The following is a 22,255-nucleotide window of genomic DNA, read 5'->3' as shown; positions in this document are numbered from 1 at the left end:
TCAAAAGAGTTTGGTTTTCTTTCATTACTTGAACTTATTGATTATCCCCCCTCTTCGATTTTGTTTTGTCTTCTATTATGTATTATCTGTGTCTTTATGTAAAATCATCTATTGAAGATAACTGGGTAAAAGCTTCACTTACATGGTTTTCCAGAGTGTCTGATTGTGGACCTCAGTCTATTTAGCACTTTGGTTCATATAATGAAGACTTTATAAATCAAGTTTAACATTGCTTTTTTTCCCCCAAGAATGTCCCTGCATTTTACTGTCAATGGGGCTAATTGAACCCATAAGGACAATTTTTAAGAAAAATTTTACAATCTGCCAAATAATACAAAAAGTACACGACACATGCTTCGCCCTTGCTGAGGTTTGTCAGGTGTACAAACTTTTGCACCCTCTTATTGTGATTGGACCTCGGATGAGACCCAATAAGGGTGAAACATGTGTTGTGTACTCTTTGTATTATTTGGCAGATACCATATAACATGTCTATGATCTACTTCTTGCAACTCAGATTGTGATTCAGACTATGAATGCAATACACCGATCTTCACCCGGTTAAGTATGTGAACCAGCTGCCATAGCCTGACGCCAGTTGATGTCCAAGGTTGAATCCTGATGAGCCCCAAGGCAAAACATATGTTGTGTACTCTTTGTATTATTTGACAGGTACTGTATCACATACCAGTGGTGTGAAAAACTATTTGCCCCCTTCCTGATTTCTTATTCTGTTGCATGTTTGTCACACAAAATGTTTCTGATCATCAAACACATTTAACCATTAGTCAAATATAACACAAGTAAACACAAAATGCAGTTTTTAAATGATGGTTTTTATTATTTAGGGAGAAAAATCCAAACCTACATGGCCCTGTGTGAAAAAGTAATTGCCCCCTTGTTAAAAAATAACCTAACTGTGGTGTATCACACCCGAGTTCAATTTCCGTAGTCACCCCCAGGCCTGATTACTGCCACACCTGTTTCAATCAAGAAATCACTTAAATAGGAGCTGCCTGACACAGAGAAGTAGACCAAAAGCACCTCAAAAGCTAGACATCATGCCAAGATCCAAAGAAATTCAGGAACAAATGAGAACAGAAGTAATTGAGATCTATCAGTCTGGTAAAGGTTATAAAGCCATTTCTAAAGCTTTGGGACTCCAGCGAACCACAGTGAGAGCCATTATCCACAAATGGCAGAAACATGGAATAGTGGTGAACCTTCCCAGGAGTGGCCGACTGACCAAAATTACCCCAAGAGCGCAGAGACGACTCATCCGAGAGGTCACAAAATACCCCAGGACAACGTCTAAAGAACTGCAGGCCTCACTTGCCTCAATTAAGGTCAGTGTTCACGACTCCACCATAAGATAGAGACTGGGCAAAAACGGCCTGCACGGCAGATTTCAAAGACGCAAACCACTGTTAAGCAAAAGAACATTAGGGCTCGTCTCAATTTTGCTAAGAAACATTTCAATGATTGCCAAGACTTTTGGGAAAATACCTTGTGGACTGATGAGACAAAAGTTGAACTTTTTGGAAGGTAAATGTTCCGTTACATCAGGCATAAAAGGAACACAGCATTTCAGAAAAAGAACATCATACCAACAGTAAAATATGGTGGTGGTAGTGTGGGGTTGGTTTGCTGCTTCAGGATCTGGAAGGCTTGCTGTAATAGATGGAACCATGAATTCTACTGTCTACCAAAAAATCCTGAAGGAGAATGTCCAGCCATCTGTTCGTCAACTCAAGCTGAAGCGATCTTGGGTGCTGCAACAGGACAATGACCCAAAACACACCAGCAAATCCACCTCTGAATGGCTGAAGAAAAACAAAATGAAGACTTTGGAGTGGCCTAGTCAAAGTCCTGACCTGAATCCAATTGAGATGCTATGGCATGACCTTAAAAAGGCGGTTCATGCTAGAAAACCCTCAAATAAAGCTGAATTACAACAATTCTGCAAAGATGAGTGGGCCAAAATTCCTCTAGAGCGATGTAAAAGATTCATTGCAAGTTATCACAAACGCTTGATTGCAGTTATTGCTGCTAAGGGTGGCCCAACCAGTTATTAGGTTCAGGGGGCAATTACTTTTCACACAGGGCCATGTAGGTTTGGATTTTTTTCTCCCTAAATAATAAAAACCATCATTTAAAAACTGCATTTTGTGTTTACTTGTGTTATATTTGACTAAATGTTGATCAGAAACATTTTTTGTGACAAACATGCAAAAGAATAAGAAATCAGGAAGGGGGCAAATAGTTTTTCACACCACTGTACTGTGTATATATATATATATATATATATATATATATATATATATATATATATATATATATATATATATATATATATATTCATAACATTCGTAGTCTGAAACACGATCTGATTGTATGGGTGGTTACCTACAGGTAACGCATGTGGTTGGTCTGCAAGTTGGCAAACGTCCACCATGCCATCTCAGTTGCGAGAAGCCCAGGAAGTGCCACCAGAAGGTCATCAACAAGCACCTAGAGCACATCCGGGTGGACATAAAAGGGGCCACCTTCCTACAGTCAGAGAGCTAGAGTCGGGAGCAGGACGAAGCTCCAGTGAGGAGAGGAAAGGTGGCCCATGGACAGTTGAAGGCCCGAGGAAGGGTGTTTGGTGCGGGAAGCATTATGATTGTGTGGGACTTGTGTTTGGGGACGCTTGTTTAAATAAAAACGTGTGTGTTAATGAACTGCCGGTGTCCGTCTGGTTGTGTCCGGGCTCAACATCTCTCAATATATATAATGTGGCCTAAAGGGGGCGCTCCAGCTCCGCAAACCTGACATAGACAGACACAAGGTACATGTCCAACACAGCACACAAGGGTTTTATTTCATGGGGAAACACTTCCTTAATCATTTCCCGCCACGAAGCACAGAACAATAAGGACAAATAAGCACACAGCAATGCTTTGTCTTTGTCATATCTTCCACTCACTCCACCTCCTCCTTACTCCAGGAAGATTGGTCTTCTCCCTTCCGACTCTCTCCGGATCCTGGAGCAGTGGCAGCAGGCTCCTTTTATTCTGTACCAGACAGTATTTCCAGTGGCCCATTAGCATTGTCTGGAAGCACATCCCCTGGCAGTACCCCAATAATCCAACAGGGCTGAGCCACCAAACTCCAACTCCCAATCTGCTATGTGGGAATCTGTGATGCTGTAGCCACCTAGCAATCATGGGGAGATAATGCCTTGAGCACGTTTTCTCCCCTACTCCTTCCATTAAGGAGACATCCTGGCTGGGCAAGGGTGCCAGCTGTTCAACACATTATATATATATATATATATATATACACATACACAGTGATCCCTCGCTATATCGCGCTTTGACTTTCGCGGCTTCACTCCACCGCGGATTTTAAATGTAAGCACATCTAAATATATATCACAGATTTTTCGCTGATTTCTACTGACAATGGGTCTTTTTACTTCCTGTACATGCTTCCTCAGTGTGTTTGCCCAGTTGATTTCATACAAGGGACGCTATTGGCGGATGGCTGAGAAGCTACCCAATCAGAGCATGTATTACATATTAAATAAAACTCCTCAATGATATACGATGTGCTTCCTGCGCAGTGCTTGATTGTTTGCTTTTCTATGTCTCTCTCACACTCTCTGCCTGACGGAGGGGGTGTGAGCAGAGGAGCTGTTTGCACAGTGGTTGTTTGCCTAGGGGATACGGGCGCTTCTCTAAAAAATGGCGCTTTATCGCGGTGCTTCGGCATTCTTAAAAGCACGTATTGATTTTTTGATTGTTTGCTTTTCTCTCTCTCTCTCTCTGACATTCTCTGCTCCTGACACGCATTCTTTGAACAGGAGGATATGTTTGCATTCTTTTAATTGTAAGAAAGAACTGTCATCTCTGTCTTGTCATGGAGCACAGTTTAAACTTTTGACTAAAGGGTGTTATTTCATGTCTAGAGGGCTCTAATAATGTTAACAGTGTGGGAGAGTTTATAAGGGCTTAAAATATATAAAACTAACCATACAAACATATGGTTTCTACTTCGCGGATATTCATCTATCGCGGGGGGTTCTGGAACGCAACCCCTGTGATCGAGGAGGGATTACTGTATATATATATATATATATGTTACACTCCAAACCAGAGGGTGGCACTGCTGTCAAATGCCTTTTTACTTCCTCTCTCTGCAGAACGGATGATTAATGATCCTTCCACCTCCAACATCATTTCCAGTTTCCGCCCTCCTGGGCCCACCCCTTCTGGGTCGCCACAATGAAAACCCACCTCAATGCCATCCTGAGTCAGCCTGGAGAAAAATACTGTCGGAATTAGGTGTCCATTATTATCCTTTTTTTCTTTCTACTACTTTTTCCATCATAAAATACAGGGTTCATCTTGGTGCCCCAAACCTTTTTGATGTGCTGTCTTCTCTCATTACTATATATATGATATGTAATGAATATTAAAATTTTAAGATTCCCTGGACCCTTAATAAAAGATTTGTGAGATTTACACTTATATGTCTCCCGATTGCTGGTTTGCTCATAAGCACTGGCTTCATAAGAACCTTTAATGTTGTTAGCTCCACATGGTATCTACCCATATGTAAATGTTTGTTGTATTAGTCTAACGGTTTTTCTAGCTGCTAGTAACAGTAATCCTAAATACAGGGTCCAAAACTTAACGACTTTTTCTGTGTCTGTAATCTTGCTGAGCGTTTTGTTTTAGTTAATGGATTATAATGCAAAAGAACACACCTCTATGCATCCTCAATTTCCTATCTCTCCATGTCTTCTTCTAATAGGTTTAATACTCAATTTGAATGATGCAACTTATGCACACTTCTAACATGCTATCCAATACAGGCTCATTCAGTTACTAGGTGATGACACTCTACTATATTATGTATCTACGGAAGTAAATAGACATGTTGCATTGTTCTGGCTTGAACATCGCTATGGTCAAATTATAGGTTTTCTTTATTTTCACTGCAAGTATGTCAATATTGGAGACAAGCTTTCATTTGCTAAACCTTGACTTTTAAACTCTTTCTGACATACATTTATCTGTTTGTACTTCCAGAGAATTAAAAAAAATTTGCCTGTTTTGAAAACAACTCTTGTATTCTGTAGATTTCAGAAATTCTACATATCTCTATTATAAAAAAAAATCTTTGGGAGGGAGACTAGGGAGACGAGACGTGATCTTCTTGGAAGACAATCTGAAGTCCCGCGAGAGACACTTTAACTTGCTCCCAGCTCCTAAAACAATGACAAGCGACAAGCAAAACATGTACCTTGCAAGCAGATGATCCGACCGCTTCTCCTTAGCATGTGTTCAGCCACCCTAAACCCCCTCCCCCTTCACAAAGTGAGCGGCAGAGACGCAAAGTGGCAAAAGGACAGCTGCTGTACAGGCTTTGAAATGATCAGGCAGCACAACAAGTAGAACAGGCAGCTCGCCAGCAGCAGAAAGCCAGCAGATGATCCGACCACTTCTCCTTAGTGTGTGTTCAGCACCCCCACCCCCCCTCCACAACGCGAGCGACAGAGACATGAAGTGGCAAAAGCACGGCTGCTGTACAGGCTTTAAAATGATCGATGGGCAGTGCAACAAACAGAACAAGCAGCTCACCAGCAGCAGCAGCAGAAAGACAGCAGATGATCCAAAGGTATCTCCTTAGCATGCGTTCAGCCGCACCCCCTTCACAACGCAAGCAGAGTTATACGTCCTGCGAGAAAGAGATTTAACCACGCCCGGGGCCGGAAATAAACGTTTTTACATTTGTTTTAACGTAAAAGTGAAAATAATGCAATAGTAACAATTCCCATGCTTTAAATTGTTTATCCAGTAAACCAAACTTGGGGGTGGGCGAGCGAAGCGAGCAGGGGCCAAAGCCCCCTAGTTATGAGAAAATCTAATCCTATTTAAGTATTACAAACTATAGGTTTAAACTTTTTGGATTACAAAAATGACACCAATGGAACTGCTCCCTTTTTCACATTTTATATTTACACTAGCAGAATACCCGCGCTTCACAGCGGAGGAGTAGTGTGTTAAAGAAGTTATTAAAAAGAAAAGGAAAAATTTTTAAAATAACGTAACATGATTGTTAATGTAATTGTTTTGTCTCTGATATGAGTGTTGTTGTCATATCTATATATCTTTATATATATATATATCTATATATATATAACTATATATATATATAGATATATAGATATAGATATATATATATATAGCAAAATACCCGCGCTTGGCAGCGGAGAAGTAAAAAGAAAAGGAAACATTTTAATAATAATGTAACATGATTGACAATGTAATTGTTTTGTCATTGTCATGAGTGTTGCTGGCATATATATATATATAGCAAAATAGTGCATTAAAATTTTTATTAAGAAGAAAATTAAACCTTTTTAAACTGACGGAAAATATGCAATTAATTATTTGTTAAGGATCTCTGTATACCATGTTGTCAGTTCGGCCCTCTGGTTGTAACATGACCAAGCTGTGCGCTGAGCTTACTCTTTAATCGGTTTCAGTTTCATGGTTTGTTTCAATTACGACAGTATTTGCAGAATTTGTTGTGTTGAAGTGACATTCGGCATATGTCAAGCGTTGTAAGCACACAACCGGTTTCATCGATAAAATCACATCCAGCTTTTGAGAGTTTAAACTGTGTCCACTACTGAAATCGTCACCTGTGAATCTATGTTTAAGAGGCATTGGCGGTTGCCGAAAGGTGTAAAATATTTGGCCATTTCGGTACACTTGAAAGCGACAACCGAACAATTCAGCGGCAGCCATCAACTCACATGCAGAACCATAGGTGAAGGGCTTAAGCATTTCACTCTTCTAGTGCTCCTGTTTTAGTATAATTAAAATTCTGTACTGTCATCAGTCCACACCTTGAACCTGTCCCAGTCATTTAATACATAAGACACAATGTTCCTCCGGATATCAAGAGTGAGCCTGATATGGCTGTGCAATATGTAACAAAGAGAATGGAAAAGGTAGGTGCCATCTCCCGGCATGGAAACCACTTCTTCTTTGATCGATAGTGATCACCTCTATAGACATGGTAATGGGGGTTGGAATGATAAAGGAAATGGGTACCTGAGAAATGTAAAGTAAGTCTAAAATACCTATACAATAACTATAATTGTAATAAACAAACAATAAAACAGCGGATTGCTGTGTATTAAACAAAAAGACTGTAGTTATCAGTAGGGAGACGTGAATCCCATGGCGAAGCAAGGAAGGGAATGTAGAGACCGGAGCGATGGACGGTCTTATATAGGCAGACAGCCAACAATGTGGGAAGCATTGGGATGGGGGACCCAACGCCACCTCACACGGTGGCCGGGCTGCAGGCTATGGACGTATATATGTACGTAAGTAGGATTCAGTTAGCGTTGGGAACCCGTGTACCAAAATTCTTGAAGATGGGCCCATAAGTAACAAAGACTGTTGAAAATTTCAATATGGCAGCCAACAGTGGCATCATACCACTGAAATAAGTACGTACATTGGTTTCGGTTAGTGCAGGGAAGCCGCCTACCAAATTTTGAGAAGATGGGGCCATAAATAAGAAACTTCAACATGGCGGACGTTGTTGATCATTATGACCATTACGCATAGAATTTCGAAATGAAACCTGCTTAACTTTTGTAAGTAAGCTGTAAGGAATGAGCCTGCCAAATTTCAGCCTTCTACCTACACGGGAAGTTGGAGAATTAGTGATGTTGGAAAGTTCAATATGGCGGCTGACAGTGGCATCATACCACCGAAATAAGTATGTACATTGGTTTCGGGTAGCGCAGGGAAGCCGCCTACCAAATTTCGTGAAGATGGGGTCATAAATAAGAAAGTTCAACATGGCGGATGTTGTCGAACGTTGTCGTCCGTTATGACCGTTACGTGTAGAATTTCGAAATGAAACCTGCTTAACTTTTGTAAGTAAGCTGTAAGAAATAAGCCTGCCAAATTTCAGATTTCTACCTACATGGGAACTTTGAGAATTAGTGATGAGTCAGTGAGTCAGTCAGTCAGTGAGGGCTTTGCCTTTTATTAGTATAGATACAAGGCACGCACAAGTTTTTGGAGAAAAAAATGTATGACAGGATTGCATGAACTACAAAAAATACCAAGCCTATCTGTAAACATTCAGGGATTTACAGCTTGTACCTTTAATCACATTTTCATTGTAAGTGGCTGTGAATTTATGTTTTAGCAGCCAAAATCAAGACTCACCACTTTGAGTTATAAAACTAATTTTTTGCTTGCCTATTTTGCAAAACAGAAGGCAGCCTGTTTTTAATATTACCATAAGGCTGTGGGCTTACACAAGTTTGTGTAAATATTTTTTCCTTTTTCAGGATTTCCAGTATATGCAGACTACACAATCTGGTAAAGAAGCTGGAAGAGTTCAGTGATAATACATAGTATTACTTACATTTTCAAAAAGATCAACTACAGACATCATTTAGTAAACTGTTACTTAAATAAACTCTAAATTCATATTAATTTACTGGATATGCAATGCTGAAAGTTAAAAATGGCTAACTATTACTGTCTCATTTCATATAATTTTCTGAAACCAATTATTCTAGTGAGGGTAGCGGTGGCAGCAGGCCAACCCAGACTTTCCAGTCCCCTGTTACAGGTTTCAGCTCTTCCTGGAGAATTGCAAACCAGAGTTTCCATACTAAAAAAGAGATATACAGTGCATCCGGAAAGTATTCACAGCGCATCACTTTTTCCACATTTTGTTATGTTACAGCCTCATTCCAAAATGGATTAAATTCATTTTTTTCCTCAGAATTCTACACACAACACCCCATAATGACAAAGTGAAAAAAGTTTACTTGAGGTTTTTGCAAATTTATTAAAAATAAAAAACTGAGAAATCACATGTACAAAAGTATTCACAGCCTTTGCTCAATACTTTGTCGATGCACCTTTGGCAGCAATTACAGCCTTAAGTCTTTTTGAATATGAGCCACAAGCTTGTGATTTCTCAGTTTTTTTTATTTTTGGCAATATTATATACACACATACAAAGCAGACATTGTCACTAGTGCATGCAATACACAAGCCATCAACAAAACAACAAAAAAACTTAACGTCAAAGCATTATTAGGGCTGCATAATAGTGCACTGGTACTGCTACCTCACAGTTTCTTTGTTCAGGGTTTGAATCCTCTGCCCAGTCTTTGCCCTTGGGGAGTCTGCACTTCCTCTTAATCTCTTTGAGGGCATCCAACCATATACCACCCCATGGAGATCACATCCCCAAAGACACACTGGTTAGCTTGACATATTAACTTAAAATGGGAAGAAAAAAGAGTGCCTGGAGGAATACTTAAGTAGACACAGGGAGAATGAGCAAACTTCATACAGACAGACAGTGACTATAAGTGGGATTCAAACTCAAGTGACTGCCCCACCCAGTTTAAGAAATTAAAGATGGCAAAAAAAACAAAAAGTAAAAAGTACTTAAACACTTGCTTAAAAAATGTTATAGATATTCAAATAAGAATGAAAAAATCGAATTGTCATGACACATAGTTTAAAAATAAGACTAAATTTAAAATGGCCTCAACAATGGGTTTCAAAACACATCTTCAGTACTTATATCCTCACTGCATAAATCAGAACTAATCACTTAATCTGCCAGTGTGTAATTTTTAAAAAATATACAGTATATGTAAGCAATTGTAGAACATACTGAAACTATACATTGCCCTAGGCCCTAAAAATATCTAACAATAAAATTGCTGTTTTAGGCTAAATACCCTTTATTGATTCATCTATCTATCTATCTATCTATCTATCTATCTATCTATCTATCTATCTATCTATCTATCTGATTCTCTCATTTTTTACATTATTTTTGTCATATATGTGCTATGCAAAACTGTAATGCAAATTTTTTAAATTACATGTTAATTAGGCACCTTTTCTTCACAGATTTCTAAATGAACAGTAATATAATAGCCCAGTACTAATAATAATAAAGATTTGTAAATATTAGTGTAACAAGAATATCCCAATTGCACATTTCAGATGGTTTTGACAATGAACATTGTAACTGTCTAATCCCTAAACACAATACTAAAAGCAATTAAAAAATTGTTTTGTGAAAATCATAACCTGCAAGAATAACTAAAAAGGCAGCTTTTTAGAGTAAAATGAACTCTAAGTAGAACAGCTACAAGTTCATAATTTTCTTATATTTAACAATACAAAAAAAGTGTACAAATATTCTGTTGATTTGAAATCTAGGGTTGAATCCCATAAGCAGATGTTTACTGTTCTCCTAAGTAAAATTAAAGGCTTCCAAAATTTAGATTAAGCAAGTCTATGTCATTTGGGTGCAAAGATATTTTAAGTTTTCCTTTTTGAAATAAACCTGATTTTAAATCTTGGGGATATTTTTTGATTATGTTTGCCCACTGGAGATACTGTAGTCAACCCCAGGATGAAAAAAACACTGTCTCCCACAGAACTTTTCATTTTAAGAAATTGATTACAAATCTGTCAGGTTATACAAGCATGGCACTGCTTGCTTGAACTAATGCACGGTGTTTGAGATGATCTGGTATAATATTAACAAAATAATAATGGAGTTTACATATTTCTTGTTCAAAAGTGTCGGATTTGCCTCTCAGTATTTTAGCTCAATACAGGGTTGCGGATAAGTACGGCACAAACCAACATCGAACCGGTCGGCTGCTTCATCATACGACACATTCGCCCATATTATGATGTAAAGTATTTCACAATGGGCTAATTCTGAGAAGGTAATAAACTCACAATTTGGGAATATGACAGCAAATCAAAGTAGCAAAAATCGAACCCTGGTTCCGAGAGAAACAAGGTATTGCTGAGACACAAGGCTTATACAGCAGAGGCTGTACTTTTCGGAGGATTGTATAAACATGTGGGTTTACATTGTTTTGGCGACTACGTAAAGTTTTAAGCCTTTAGAGCTCTTTTCAATCTTGCTTGTCCTGATGAAGATCACGGAAATCTGGTGCCAATCTTAGCAGCTGAGGGGGCAAGGTAGGAATCAGATGGACAGCACAACACACACTGGGCTAATTTTGAGTAGACAACATGCACGTCTTTAGAATACGACATACACACGAGAGCACATGGAGATAACTCTATACACACATGGAGAAAACGTGGAAACTCCAGTTACGAAAAGTCAGGTCCAATTTTGAAGCCATGACGATGTCATATTTTACTGCACATGAAATGATATCCAGCCGATCTACAGTATGTGTGCGCGGCATAAAATCCTACTGATAATTTGAAAATGTTTTAGTTTTAAGGGCCGCTAGGTTTGGAAAAAAGAGGCAAAAAAAACAATTTCACAGTTTAAAATAAAAATGCCTGCGTGCATTACGTGTACATTCGGTTGATGATGGCGTGCAGTTACCTTTCTCGCACGCCAGCAGAAAGAGCTTTTCGTCCAACGTTGTGTCCTCCTTCACTTCCCTCACATCTTTCAGAGCCAGGTATTTATCCGGCGAGGCCGAAGCGGTGCTCGGGTAGAGAGCAGTCATAATCGTCGAGCGGCACTGCGGCGACACATTGAGTCGCATCATAAACCGAACATCTTTCTACTTCTTACTGCCGTCTTCTTCTCATCCACCGACTGAAAACGATGCTGTTGGAACTACACCACAGCTAATAACCATGCAAGCTCTCTTTGTGGTCGTTTCCTCCTTCTTCCTACATCTCAAGAGCATCCCACCCTCATTTCTACATAATAGCAGCTTATGTCAATACAGAGGTGTTTGAGCGGAGGAAGCGGTTTGGGCCAGATGCGAGTCTTCTGCTGCGCTCTGCGCATGTGCTTTCTTGTCGCACGTCCCCGTTAACCTGTCGAAGCATAAGCTAGTTCTCGGAGAGCTGGCTGTTGGATTTTCGACTTCAAATTTGCTTCCATTTAATCACAATTTATAAGTCTTCTCGCCCCTTAACGCTGCACATAGTTTATTACATAACTACAACAAAGCCTACTTTGGTAAAAAAAAAGAGAATTGCAAGATGTTAATGAACGGCTTGAACATTAAGCTGGCATACTGCAGAGGTTACGATCACGTAAAAATATTGAAGATTCCCAAAGAAACTATAACGAAGAACTGAATTAGTTTAATGATGCACTTATGTTTTTGTATACATTATTTTACACTAATTATTAACTTTTAGTAATGGTGTTCTTGAACTAACTAGGCAGTGATTCAGGTAATGAAGCGACAGCAGTGAGTTAATAAAGGACAGAAAGTTCGCAAACAACCAAACCGTGATAATGTACCCCGAACAGAATCTACAAAGACCGAGAAATGGAGGGTGCATTGCAGTCAAAATATGGTATTCAGATGAATATAAATAAATCGGCTTCAACAAAGAGCTATAGAGGGAAAAGAAAACACCAGCAAACCTTTAAGTAGCAAGACAGAAGGCCCAGCAGGTGAGTCCCCTTTGTTATTTACGTTAATTTGTTTCAGATAATGGAAAGTGAAAAGACAGATTAACTTCACAATTGAATTTAGTCTGTCTTTTACAAAAGATGAGGTGAGAGAAATTAACCAGTACTGCATAAATGTAAAGTTAAATAATAGGATCATAAGCGTCGACTGAAAAGCTCACAATGAAGAACAACTAGGTCATTTTCTAATTATCACAAGTTCATATTTATACAACCTCAAGTTCAAAAAAGAAGTCCCAGTTTGCCTGGCCATGATGAAGGGGTAAGAGTCCCAAAACGCGTTGGCCTTATTGAAAAACGGGTGAATATTCATGGATATAGGTGTCAATCAATCATTTTTGTTGTTTATCATCACAAACTAAGAACTAATCACGTTCTGAAAAATGTTTTAGAATGTTGGAAAGCCTTTGTTCTCAAGGAAACATTGCTAGAAGCCTTTGTGCTTAAGTTAAAAACTTAAAGTAAAGGCTGGGAAATTGTGAACCTTTAATGTTTAATAATCTGGATATTGATTTTTGAAAAATGACCTGGAGCTTGTTCTTTGTTTTTTTTCATTGTTGACTACAAAAGTCCCAGCCAAGTACATTAAGTAGGGCCCAAGGATTTCAAAAGCCTGTTAACACTAGAGTTTATATTTACATATTACTAGTTTTATTTGCATAGCACAAATGTTTTGAAATTTGTTATTTTTACAGAATGTTTTATTAACATCTTTGCATGAAATACTTTGGTACTTTTCTAGTCCAAGTTTAAGCCTATGTTTTTCACCCAGCTTTTTTATTTTTTACCACTATTATATTAATCTCAGTATTTTGATCAGTCGTTTTTGATTTTGCTTTATTTAAATGAAATGTATCAGTTAATGTAATATTCAGCTATATTAACATTAGCCCTCCAAATATGTGTTAATATTTTGCTTTACACTAATGTTTAGAAAAAAGTTCAGTAATCTTAACATGTGACCTGGGTTACAATAATGACAATTTCTAAGAAAAAATAAATACATACTAAAAAAATGCATACAAATTCTGAATATAGTATAGAAATCACAATAAAAGTGTGTATTACAATAAAAGATGCAAGAATTGTAAAAAAATCATATAAAGAATTGGCAGTTTGTTCATAGATACACAAAATATACTGATTGACAAATGTTTTATCTTGCAAAACCAGCCAAAATATCTCTTATCCACAGAACTGCTGACAATATGAAGAAAAAGTCTGCTTGTCTACCAAAAGTGTCTATCTTCTTTTATTCTTGAAGCATATCCCATGCTTCATTTGCGTTTATATCATATTTACCCTATGTCAGCTTGGTTAAAAATAACTTAGCATAATTTCCCTCCTCATATAAAAATAATTATTCACATTAATAATTACTATCAACAAATTGTGTTTGCTCATATTATTTTAAACTTTATTTTTTCCAGTTTGGAATTAAAACATTAACACATATCATGTTTTCTTGTTACACTCCATTTCCAACTGAAACTAGGTTCTCTTGATTCAGGTAATGTTCTTACCATGGATTGCTCCCACTAAGTTTGTGGAATGCAAAATAGGATCTTGCCTTCTGTGCAGTAAGCATCTTATCCAGTCAAGTAAAATGAGCTCTTCTGCTTGTCACTATTAGCTTTATTTATTTATTTATTTGTTTATTTAGGCTGCTTCTTTTCTGTGGCATTCTCACTCCAGTTGAGTTCTGCTGCACTAGCATCAATAAATTCCCCTCCTCTTTTCTGAGTGGAGCCCTATTAAATACTTTTGTAATTTAACAGAACAATACATGGTCATTTAATGTTATAATTGTTTTGATTAGAATAAAGAGATTAGCTAATGTACATGCTAAGAGAATTGTAATAGAAAAAACGGGTAATGGCCAAAAAGACGAGATATCAGAAATCAAAAGCCGAAACAAATTTGAAATCAAACATAGTTCAAAATAAAGTTTTTATTCCTAACAATTCTTTAGATTTGGTTCATGAGAGAAAGCAGCATTTCCTTCAAAAAGAAATTTAATGCAAAGTTTACACATGAAGAATTCACTGTAAATAAGATGGCCACCATAATATCACATCTACATGAAATAGTCTGATGACAGCATATGCAGTACAGCAATGGCAAAACTAAACGGAAGCCTCTGATGATGCTGTCAACACTCTACTCCACACACCTCTGATGATGTCATCAAGACTAAACTCCAAAATAAACAGCTCAAAAATATTAAAGGAACACTTTGAAAACACATCAGATCTCTATGGGAAAACAATCACGCTGGATATCAGTACTGATATGGACTGGGTAATGTGTTAGGAACGAAAGGATGCCACATCATTTGATGGAAATGAAAATTATCAACCTATAGAGGGCTGAATTTAAAGACAGCCCAGAAATGAAAAAATGATGCAGCAGGCTAATCCATTTTGCCAAAATTTAATTGCAGCAACTCAAAATCGTACTTAGTAGTTTGTATGGCCCCCACATGCTTGTAATGCATGCCTGACAATGTTGCGCCATGGTTCTAATGAGACGACAGATGGTATCCTGGGAGATCTCCTCCCAGATCTGGACCAGGGCATCACTGAGCTCCTGGACAGTCTGAGGTGCAACCTGGTGTCGTCGGATGGATTGAAACATAATGTCCCAAAGGTGTTCTATTGGATTTAGATCAGGCGAGTATGGGGTCCAGTCAATGGTATCAATTCCCTTATCCTCCAGGAACTGCCTACATACTCTTGCCACATGAGGCCGGGCATTGTCATGCACCAGGAGGAACCCAGGACCCACTGCACCAGCATAGGGTCTGACAATGGGTCCAAGGATTTCATCCCGATACCTAATGGCAGTCGGAAGGTGCCGTTTTCTAGCCTGTAATGGTCGGTGCGCCCCTCCATGGATATGCCTCCCCAGACCATGACCAAACTGGTCATGCTGAACTATGTTACAGGCAGCATAGCGTTCTTCACGGTTTCTCCAGACCCTTTCACATCTGTCACATGTGCTCAGGGTGAACCTGCTCCCATCTGTGAAAAGCACAGGGCACCAGTGGTTGACCTGCCAATTCTGGTATTCTTTGGCAAATGCAATCAAGCTCCACGGTGCCAGGCACTGAGCACACGGCCCACTAGAGGACATCGGGGCCTCAGGCCACCCTCATGAAGTCTGTTTCTGATTGTTTGGTCAGAGACATTCACACCAGTGGCCTGCTGGAGGTCATTTTGTAGGGCTCTGGCAGTGCTCATCCTGTTCCTCCTTGCCCAAAGGAGCAGATACTGATCCTGCTGATGGGTTAAGGACCTTCTACAGCCCTGTTCAGCTCTCCTAGAGTAAATGTCTGTCTCCTGGAATCTCCTCCATGCACTTGAGACTGTGCTGGGAGACATAGCAAACCTTCTGGCAATGGCACATATTGATGTGCCATCCTGAAGAAGTTGAACTACCTGTGCAACCTCTGTAGGGTCCAGGTATTACCTTATGCTACCACTAGTCACACTGACCATAGCCAAATGCAAAACTAGTGAAAAAATAGTCACAAAAGATGAGGATGGAAAAATGTCAGTGGCCTCCACCTGTTAAACCATTCCTGATTTGGGGGTTGTCTCATTGTTGCCCCTCTAGTGCACCAGTTGTTAATTTCATTAACACCAAATCAGCTGAAACTGATTAACAACCCCCTATGCTAATTAACTGACCAGATCAATATCCCAGAAGTTCCATTGACTTGATAGTAAAACTCTGATTAAAAAGTGTTCCTTATTCATTTTTGCCAGTATATTAAAAATATCATGAGGTCTGTTATTTTTAAAGTGGTTGGTTAATTTTCGTGCTTAAATCATTTAACCACATGTAATGGATGAACAGTATTGCTTGTTTCCTGATCTACTGATTTTACTTAGCATCTTGTTTTTGATTCTTACCAGGGTTTTTCCCAATTTATCTCTGTCCTTTGAAATCTGTTATGTTGTGACCCAGCAATAGATGCCTGTTATTTCCAACCCTAAGTAAATTACCCCTAATGGAAATTTTTTTTAGATTGGATTTTCAATTGCAATTATTAAATTACTTTTGTAAATCCATGCATGTAAATATGCTCCACTGACAGACTGAGGAGATCGTTCCTTCCCCACACTATGTGACTCTTCAATTCCACCCTGGGGGGTAAACGCTAACATTATTCAAAGTTATTGTCTGTTCTTACATGCATTTTTATTACTCTTTAATATTGTTTTTTGTATCAGTATACTGCTGCTGGATTATGTGAATTTCCCCTTGGGATTAATAAAGTATCTATCTATCTATCTAAATAGATGGTAAACAAAATGTCTAATAATAATGTCAATGAGAACTGGCCTTGGACATAAGAAATGTATTTTGAGGATGTATTTGTTGGCATATTAACCCAGCCACAGGAGATGCACAAACTAGTGTGTTTCTTCGTGCCGGTCCCAAGCCCAGATAAATGGGGAGGGTTACGTCAGGAAGGGCATCCGGTGTAAAATTTTGCCAAATCAATATGCGGACAACAATACAAATTTCCATACCGGATCGGTCGAGCCCCAGGTTAAAAACGACCACCACCAGTACTGTTAGCCAATAGGAGGAGAGAAGGAAAATAAAGAGAATGGAACTGAAGGTAGGAACTTAGAATGTTGGCAGTATGACTGGTAAGGGGTGAAAGTTAGCAGATATGATGGAGAGAAGGAAGGTTGATATATTGTGCATGCACGCGACTAAATGGAAGGAGAGTAAGGCCAGGTGGATTGGATGTGGATTCAAATTTTCTATCATGGTGTGGATGCGAGGAGAAATGGGGAAGGATTTATTCTGAAGGAACAGTATATCAAGAGTATTTTGGAGGTGAAAAGAGTGTAAGGCAGAGTAATGATTATTAAGCTGGAAATTGGAGGTGTGATGATGAATGTTGTTAATGCATATGCACCGCAAGTTGGGTGTCCAATGGGTGAGAAAGAAGATTTTTGGAGTGAGTTGGATGAAGTGATGAATAGTGTACCCAAGGGACTGAAAGTGGTGATTGGAGCGGATTTCAATGGGCATGTTGGTGAAGGGAACAATGGAAATGAGGAGGTGATGGGTAGGTATGGTGTCAAGGAGAGAAACGAAGAAGGTCAGAGGATAGTGGATTTTGCTAAAAGGATGGATGTGGCTGTGGTGAATACGTATTTTAAGAAGAGGTAGGAACATAGGGTTACGTACAAGAGTGGAGGAAGATGCACACAGGTAGATTACATCCTATGCAGAGGAGTTGATCTGAAGGAGATTGAAGACTGCTAAGTGGTGGCAGGGGGAAGTGTAGTTAAGCAGCATAGGATGGTGGTCTGTAGGATGACGTAGGAGATCAAGAAGAGGAAGAGAGTGAAGGCAGAGCCAAGGATCAAATGGTGGAAGTTGAAAAAGGAAGACTGCAAGGTTGAGTTTAGGTAGGAGGTGAGACAGGCACTGGGTGGCAGTGAAGACTTACTAGACAGCTGGGAAACTACAGTAGATGTAGTAAGGGTGACAGCAAGAAGAGTGCTTGGCATGTCATCTGGAAAGAGGAAGGAGGAAAAGGAAAGCTGGTGGTGGAATGAGGAAATACAGGAGAGTATACAGAGGAAGAGGATGGCAAAGAAGAAGTGGGATCGCCTGAGAGATTCAGAAAGTAGACAAGAGTACAAGGAGATAACGCACAAGGTGAAGAGAGAGGTGGCAAAGGCTAAAGAAAAGGTGTATGATGAGTTGTATGAGAGGTTGGACAGTAAGGAGGGAGAAAAGGATCTATACCGATTGGCTAGACAGAGGGACCGAGCTGGGAAAGATGTGCAGCAGGTTAAGATAATAAAGGATAAAGATGGAAACATACTCATAAGCGAGGAGACTGTGTTGAGCAGATGGAAAGAGTACTTTGAGAGGCTGATGAATGAAGAGAACGAGAGAGAGAAGAAGTTGGATGATGTGGTGGTAGTGAATCAGGAAGTGCCACGGATTAGCAAGGAAGAAGTAAGGACAGCTATGAAAAGGATGAAAAATTAAAAGGCTGTTGGTCCAGATGACATACCTATGGAACCGTGGAGGTGTTTAGGAGAGATGGCAGTGGAGTTTTTAACCAGATTTCTTAATGGAATCTTGGAAAGTGAGAGGATGCCTGAGGAGTGGAGAAGAAGTGTACTGGTGCCGATATTTAAGAATAAGGGGGATGTGCAGGACTACAGTAACTGCAGGGGAATAAAATTGATTAGCCACAGCATGAAGTTATAGGAAAGAGTAGTGGAAGCTAGGTTAAGGAGTTGCATTTTGTCTTTGTGGACCTGGAGAAAGCATATGACAGGGTGCCTCGAGAGGAGCTGTGGTATTGTATGAGGGAGTGGCAGAGAAGTACATAAGAGTTGTACAGGATATGTACGAGGGAAGTGTGACAGTGGTGAGGTCTGCGGTAGGAGCAACGGATGCATTCAAGGTGGAGGTGGGATCACATCAGGGATCAGCTCTGAGCCCTTTCTTATTTACAGTGGTGATGGACAGGTTGACAGACGAGATTAGACAGAAGTCCCCGTGGACTATGATGTTTGCTGATGACATTGTAATCTGTAGCGATAGCAGGTTGAGGAGACCCTGGAGAGGTAGAGATATGCTCTAGAGAGAAGAGGAATGAAGGTCAGTAGGAAGAAGACAGAGTACATGTGTATAAATGAGAGGGAGGTCAGTGGAATGGTGAGGATACAGGGAGTACAGCTGGCAAAGGTGGATGAGTTTAAATACTTGGGATCAACAGTACAGAGTAATGGGGACTGTGGAAGAGAGGTGAAAAAGAGAGTGCAGGCAGGGTGGAATGGGTGAAGAAGAGTGTCAGGAGTGATCTGTGACAGACGGGTATCAGCAAGAGTGAAAGGGAAGGTGTACAGGACAGTAGTGAGACCAGCTATATTATATGGTTTGGAGACGGTGGCACTGACCAGAAAGCAGGAGACAGAGCTGGAGGTAGCAGAGTTAAAGATGCTGTGATTTGCACTGGGTGTGACAAGGATGGATAGGATTAGAAATGAGTACATTAGAACAGGCATGTCAAACACGCAGGCCCCCGGGCCGCATGCAGCCCGCAACAGAAATCTGTGCGGCTTGCATGACAGATCCTAGTTACCACTGAACTTGTACAAAATAATTACTGTCGTTTGTGATTGAATCATTCTGCATCTTCGGTGTTACTTATTGACTTTTCTTACTTTTTCTTCTGACAAAAGCGCATTTTCCCATGGCATTACGGTACCAGAAACGTCATCTGCTAGTACAGCCACAAGCCTTGACCAAAGTTAATGAGCAGTGATGTCGCAGCTGAAGTGCTAGGCTGCAGCAGCGGGCAGCAGGGGCGGCTTTAGGCATGTGCAAACTGTGCACCTGCACAGGGCCGCCACGCCAATATATATTGAATATAAAACAGAAAGAGAAAATAATGACATAGCTGACGGCAATGTGGCCGAAAAACATTGTGTTTCTTGTTAATTAGGACACTGTATTTACTAATGTCGCTAGAGTCGGAGCAGTAAGCTATATGTAGTATTATATTGTTCTGCTGTAATGAGAATATCATGGGCCGCCACTTGGTTTTCAAGTTACGGACACGAGCATATAGAAGCATGTCATGAGCACGAGGCGGCTATGCAGTGTCCACAACGGACATGGCCATCCGCCATGCATAAGATACCAAATTGACATTGGCGGGCGAAGGGGCCACTGATTCTTTCTCTGTCCAGGGCTGCCACGAGCCTAGAGCTGCCCCTACAGGCTACACTACTGGCTGGGCTGCTGAGACTGGCCGCTGGACAAAACTGACCATCACGAGTAGTAATATTTTCATGTTTTTCTGCTCTAGTTTTATGTAGTTTCGTGCTAGTATTGTAACAAACAGTGTAGACTACAGCTGAAGATCTGAAGTGGTGAGTTGTTTATTAACAAATTTTTGTGATTTTGAGTTCGTAAAATTAGTGTAGGTCAGGGGGCTTTTTGCATATCGGCTTATTTTACAATATAAACTTTGAAGTAAACTTAGTAAAGTAAAATTTGATTTTTGGAGGATTTGTTTTCCAATTTGAATTACTGAGCAGTGAATTCAGTGAGCGTTTTCATGATTTCAGTTCACACGAACAGGACTTTACGCTGTTCTCTTACAACATTGAGAATACGCCCGAGAATATCCAAATGGAATTAATTAAACTGCAGTCAGATTCTGAAGGCAAAATACAACAATGTTGGTGTGCCAGGCTTGTATGCTTACCTGCCACCCTCGTATGTGCAGATCTGTAAGTTGGCATCAAGAGTACTGTCTATGTTTGGAAGCACTTACCTTTGTGAGAAATTGTTTTCGTTAATGAAAGCTACCAAAACCCCATATCGCTCAAGACTTACTGTTGATCCCTCATAAAAGTTGCAGCTGCACAAGATTTCAAGTCTGATATTGACGAACTGGTTACTAACAAGAGATGCCAAGTGTCGGGACAAAAGAAACAGATCTCAGACTGTAAGACTCCTATGTAAGCAATGAATATAATATAATAATATAAGGACCTAGCTAAGTGGCTAAGACTCTAATTGTACGCTGTTGTCCGGAGAATGTATGGAAATAAATTGCTTTTCTTTAAACTTTAAGTGTTACATTTTTTTAAGTTTTCAGTATTGGAAAGAAAGCTACAGTAACTTTGTATAATAGTATAATAGTATTTGTTACAGTGCGGCCTGCTGACGTATGTATGGCAGTCGAACCGGCCCACCAATGGTAGTGAGTTTGACATACGTGCATTAGAGGGTCAACTCAAGTTGGATGGTTGGGAGAAAAAAGTCAGAGAGGCGAAATTGTGTTGGTTTGGACTTGTGCAGAGGAGAGATGCTGTGTATATTGGAAGAAGGATGCTAAGGATAGAGCTGCCAGGGAAGAGGAAAAGAAGAAGGCCTAAGTGAAGGTTTATTGATGTGATGAGAGAGGAAATGCAGGTGATGGGTGTAACAGAACAAGATGCAGAGGATAGAAAGGTATGGAAGAAGATGATCCACTGTGGCAGCCCCTAACAGGAGCAGCCGAAAGAAGATTTGTTGGCATATTGAAAAATTCTGTAGATGGTACTATTTTCCTCATTAAATGAGTCAGTTTCGTATACCTGTAGCTAAAAGCCAGATTGTTTTTCATGTACATTGACACTGTGACCATTAAACACATTTTAAAATCTTAAGTGATATTCACTGTCTTGAGAGCTAAGTGGCAGAAGTCAAATGAAAAGGAGGGCTCCCCTAAAAAAGGAACCACAAAACATCAATTCAGGAACAATCAAATTTAAAATCTAAACTTCTTCATGTTTTATTCTGATCTTTTGAAATCAAAAATACTTTTTCATTTATTTGTCATAAACTTCATATGGGGAGCTTCTATAGCCTTTCACCTCTAAATAATGTAGAGTGACATGTGAGATATAGATTAATATACAGCAACATTGCTGCCACAGACAAATTACTCTAGAAACCGGGACAAAGCAAAAAGTAAATAAATAAATAAAAATAGACAAAATATTTTAAAAGCACCAACAGATTTACAAACCTCTTATGGTATATACATACAACCACCCAACAACTAGTGACCAAAGGAGAAAACACTTGCTTTTTATAGACAAATAACACTTAAATTGACTTATAATGCTAGGTAACTTATTGAAACAAACAGAGGTGGTCACCCAGAAAGACAACATACCATAACAAAAGTTTGTAATCCATGTTA

The 22,255-nt window shown here is 39.5% G+C and overlaps 1 protein-coding gene and 1 long non-coding RNA gene across 4 annotated transcripts in view; one reads left to right on the top strand and one right to left on the bottom strand.

Annotated features, from left to right (window-relative positions):
• The window catches only part of trpc1 (transient receptor potential cation channel, subfamily C, member 1), a 100,908-nt gene extending 89,074 nt beyond the window's left edge, over window positions 1–11,834 (bottom strand). The window contains exon 1 of one of the 2 annotated variants that reach the window (XM_039760430.1): window positions 11,446–11,834. In XM_039760430.1, the coding sequence (XP_039616364.1) occupies window positions 11,446–11,614 (169 nt within the window). In that variant the 5' untranslated portion in view covers window positions 11,615–11,834. The remainder of the gene's footprint in view (window positions 1–11,445) is intronic. The other variant, XM_039760422.1, reaches the window with a different exon arrangement.
• A 145-nt stretch (window positions 11,835–11,979) lies between these two features.
• The window catches only part of LOC120533530, a 124,977-nt gene continuing 114,701 nt past the window's right edge, over window positions 11,980–22,255 (top strand). The window contains exon 1 of one of the 2 annotated variants that reach the window (XR_005634530.1): window positions 11,980–12,483. This is a non-coding gene — a long non-coding RNA (uncharacterized LOC120533530). The remainder of the gene's footprint in view (window positions 12,484–22,255) is intronic. The other variant, XR_005634531.1, reaches the window with a different exon arrangement.

This window comes from Polypterus senegalus, chromosome 1 (genome assembly GCF_016835505.1).
Source record: "Polypterus senegalus isolate Bchr_013 chromosome 1, ASM1683550v1, whole genome shotgun sequence".
NCBI lineage: Eukaryota > Metazoa > Chordata > Cladistia > Polypteriformes > Polypteridae > Polypterus > Polypterus senegalus.
This window is presented reverse-complemented; position numbering and strand designations above follow the sequence as displayed.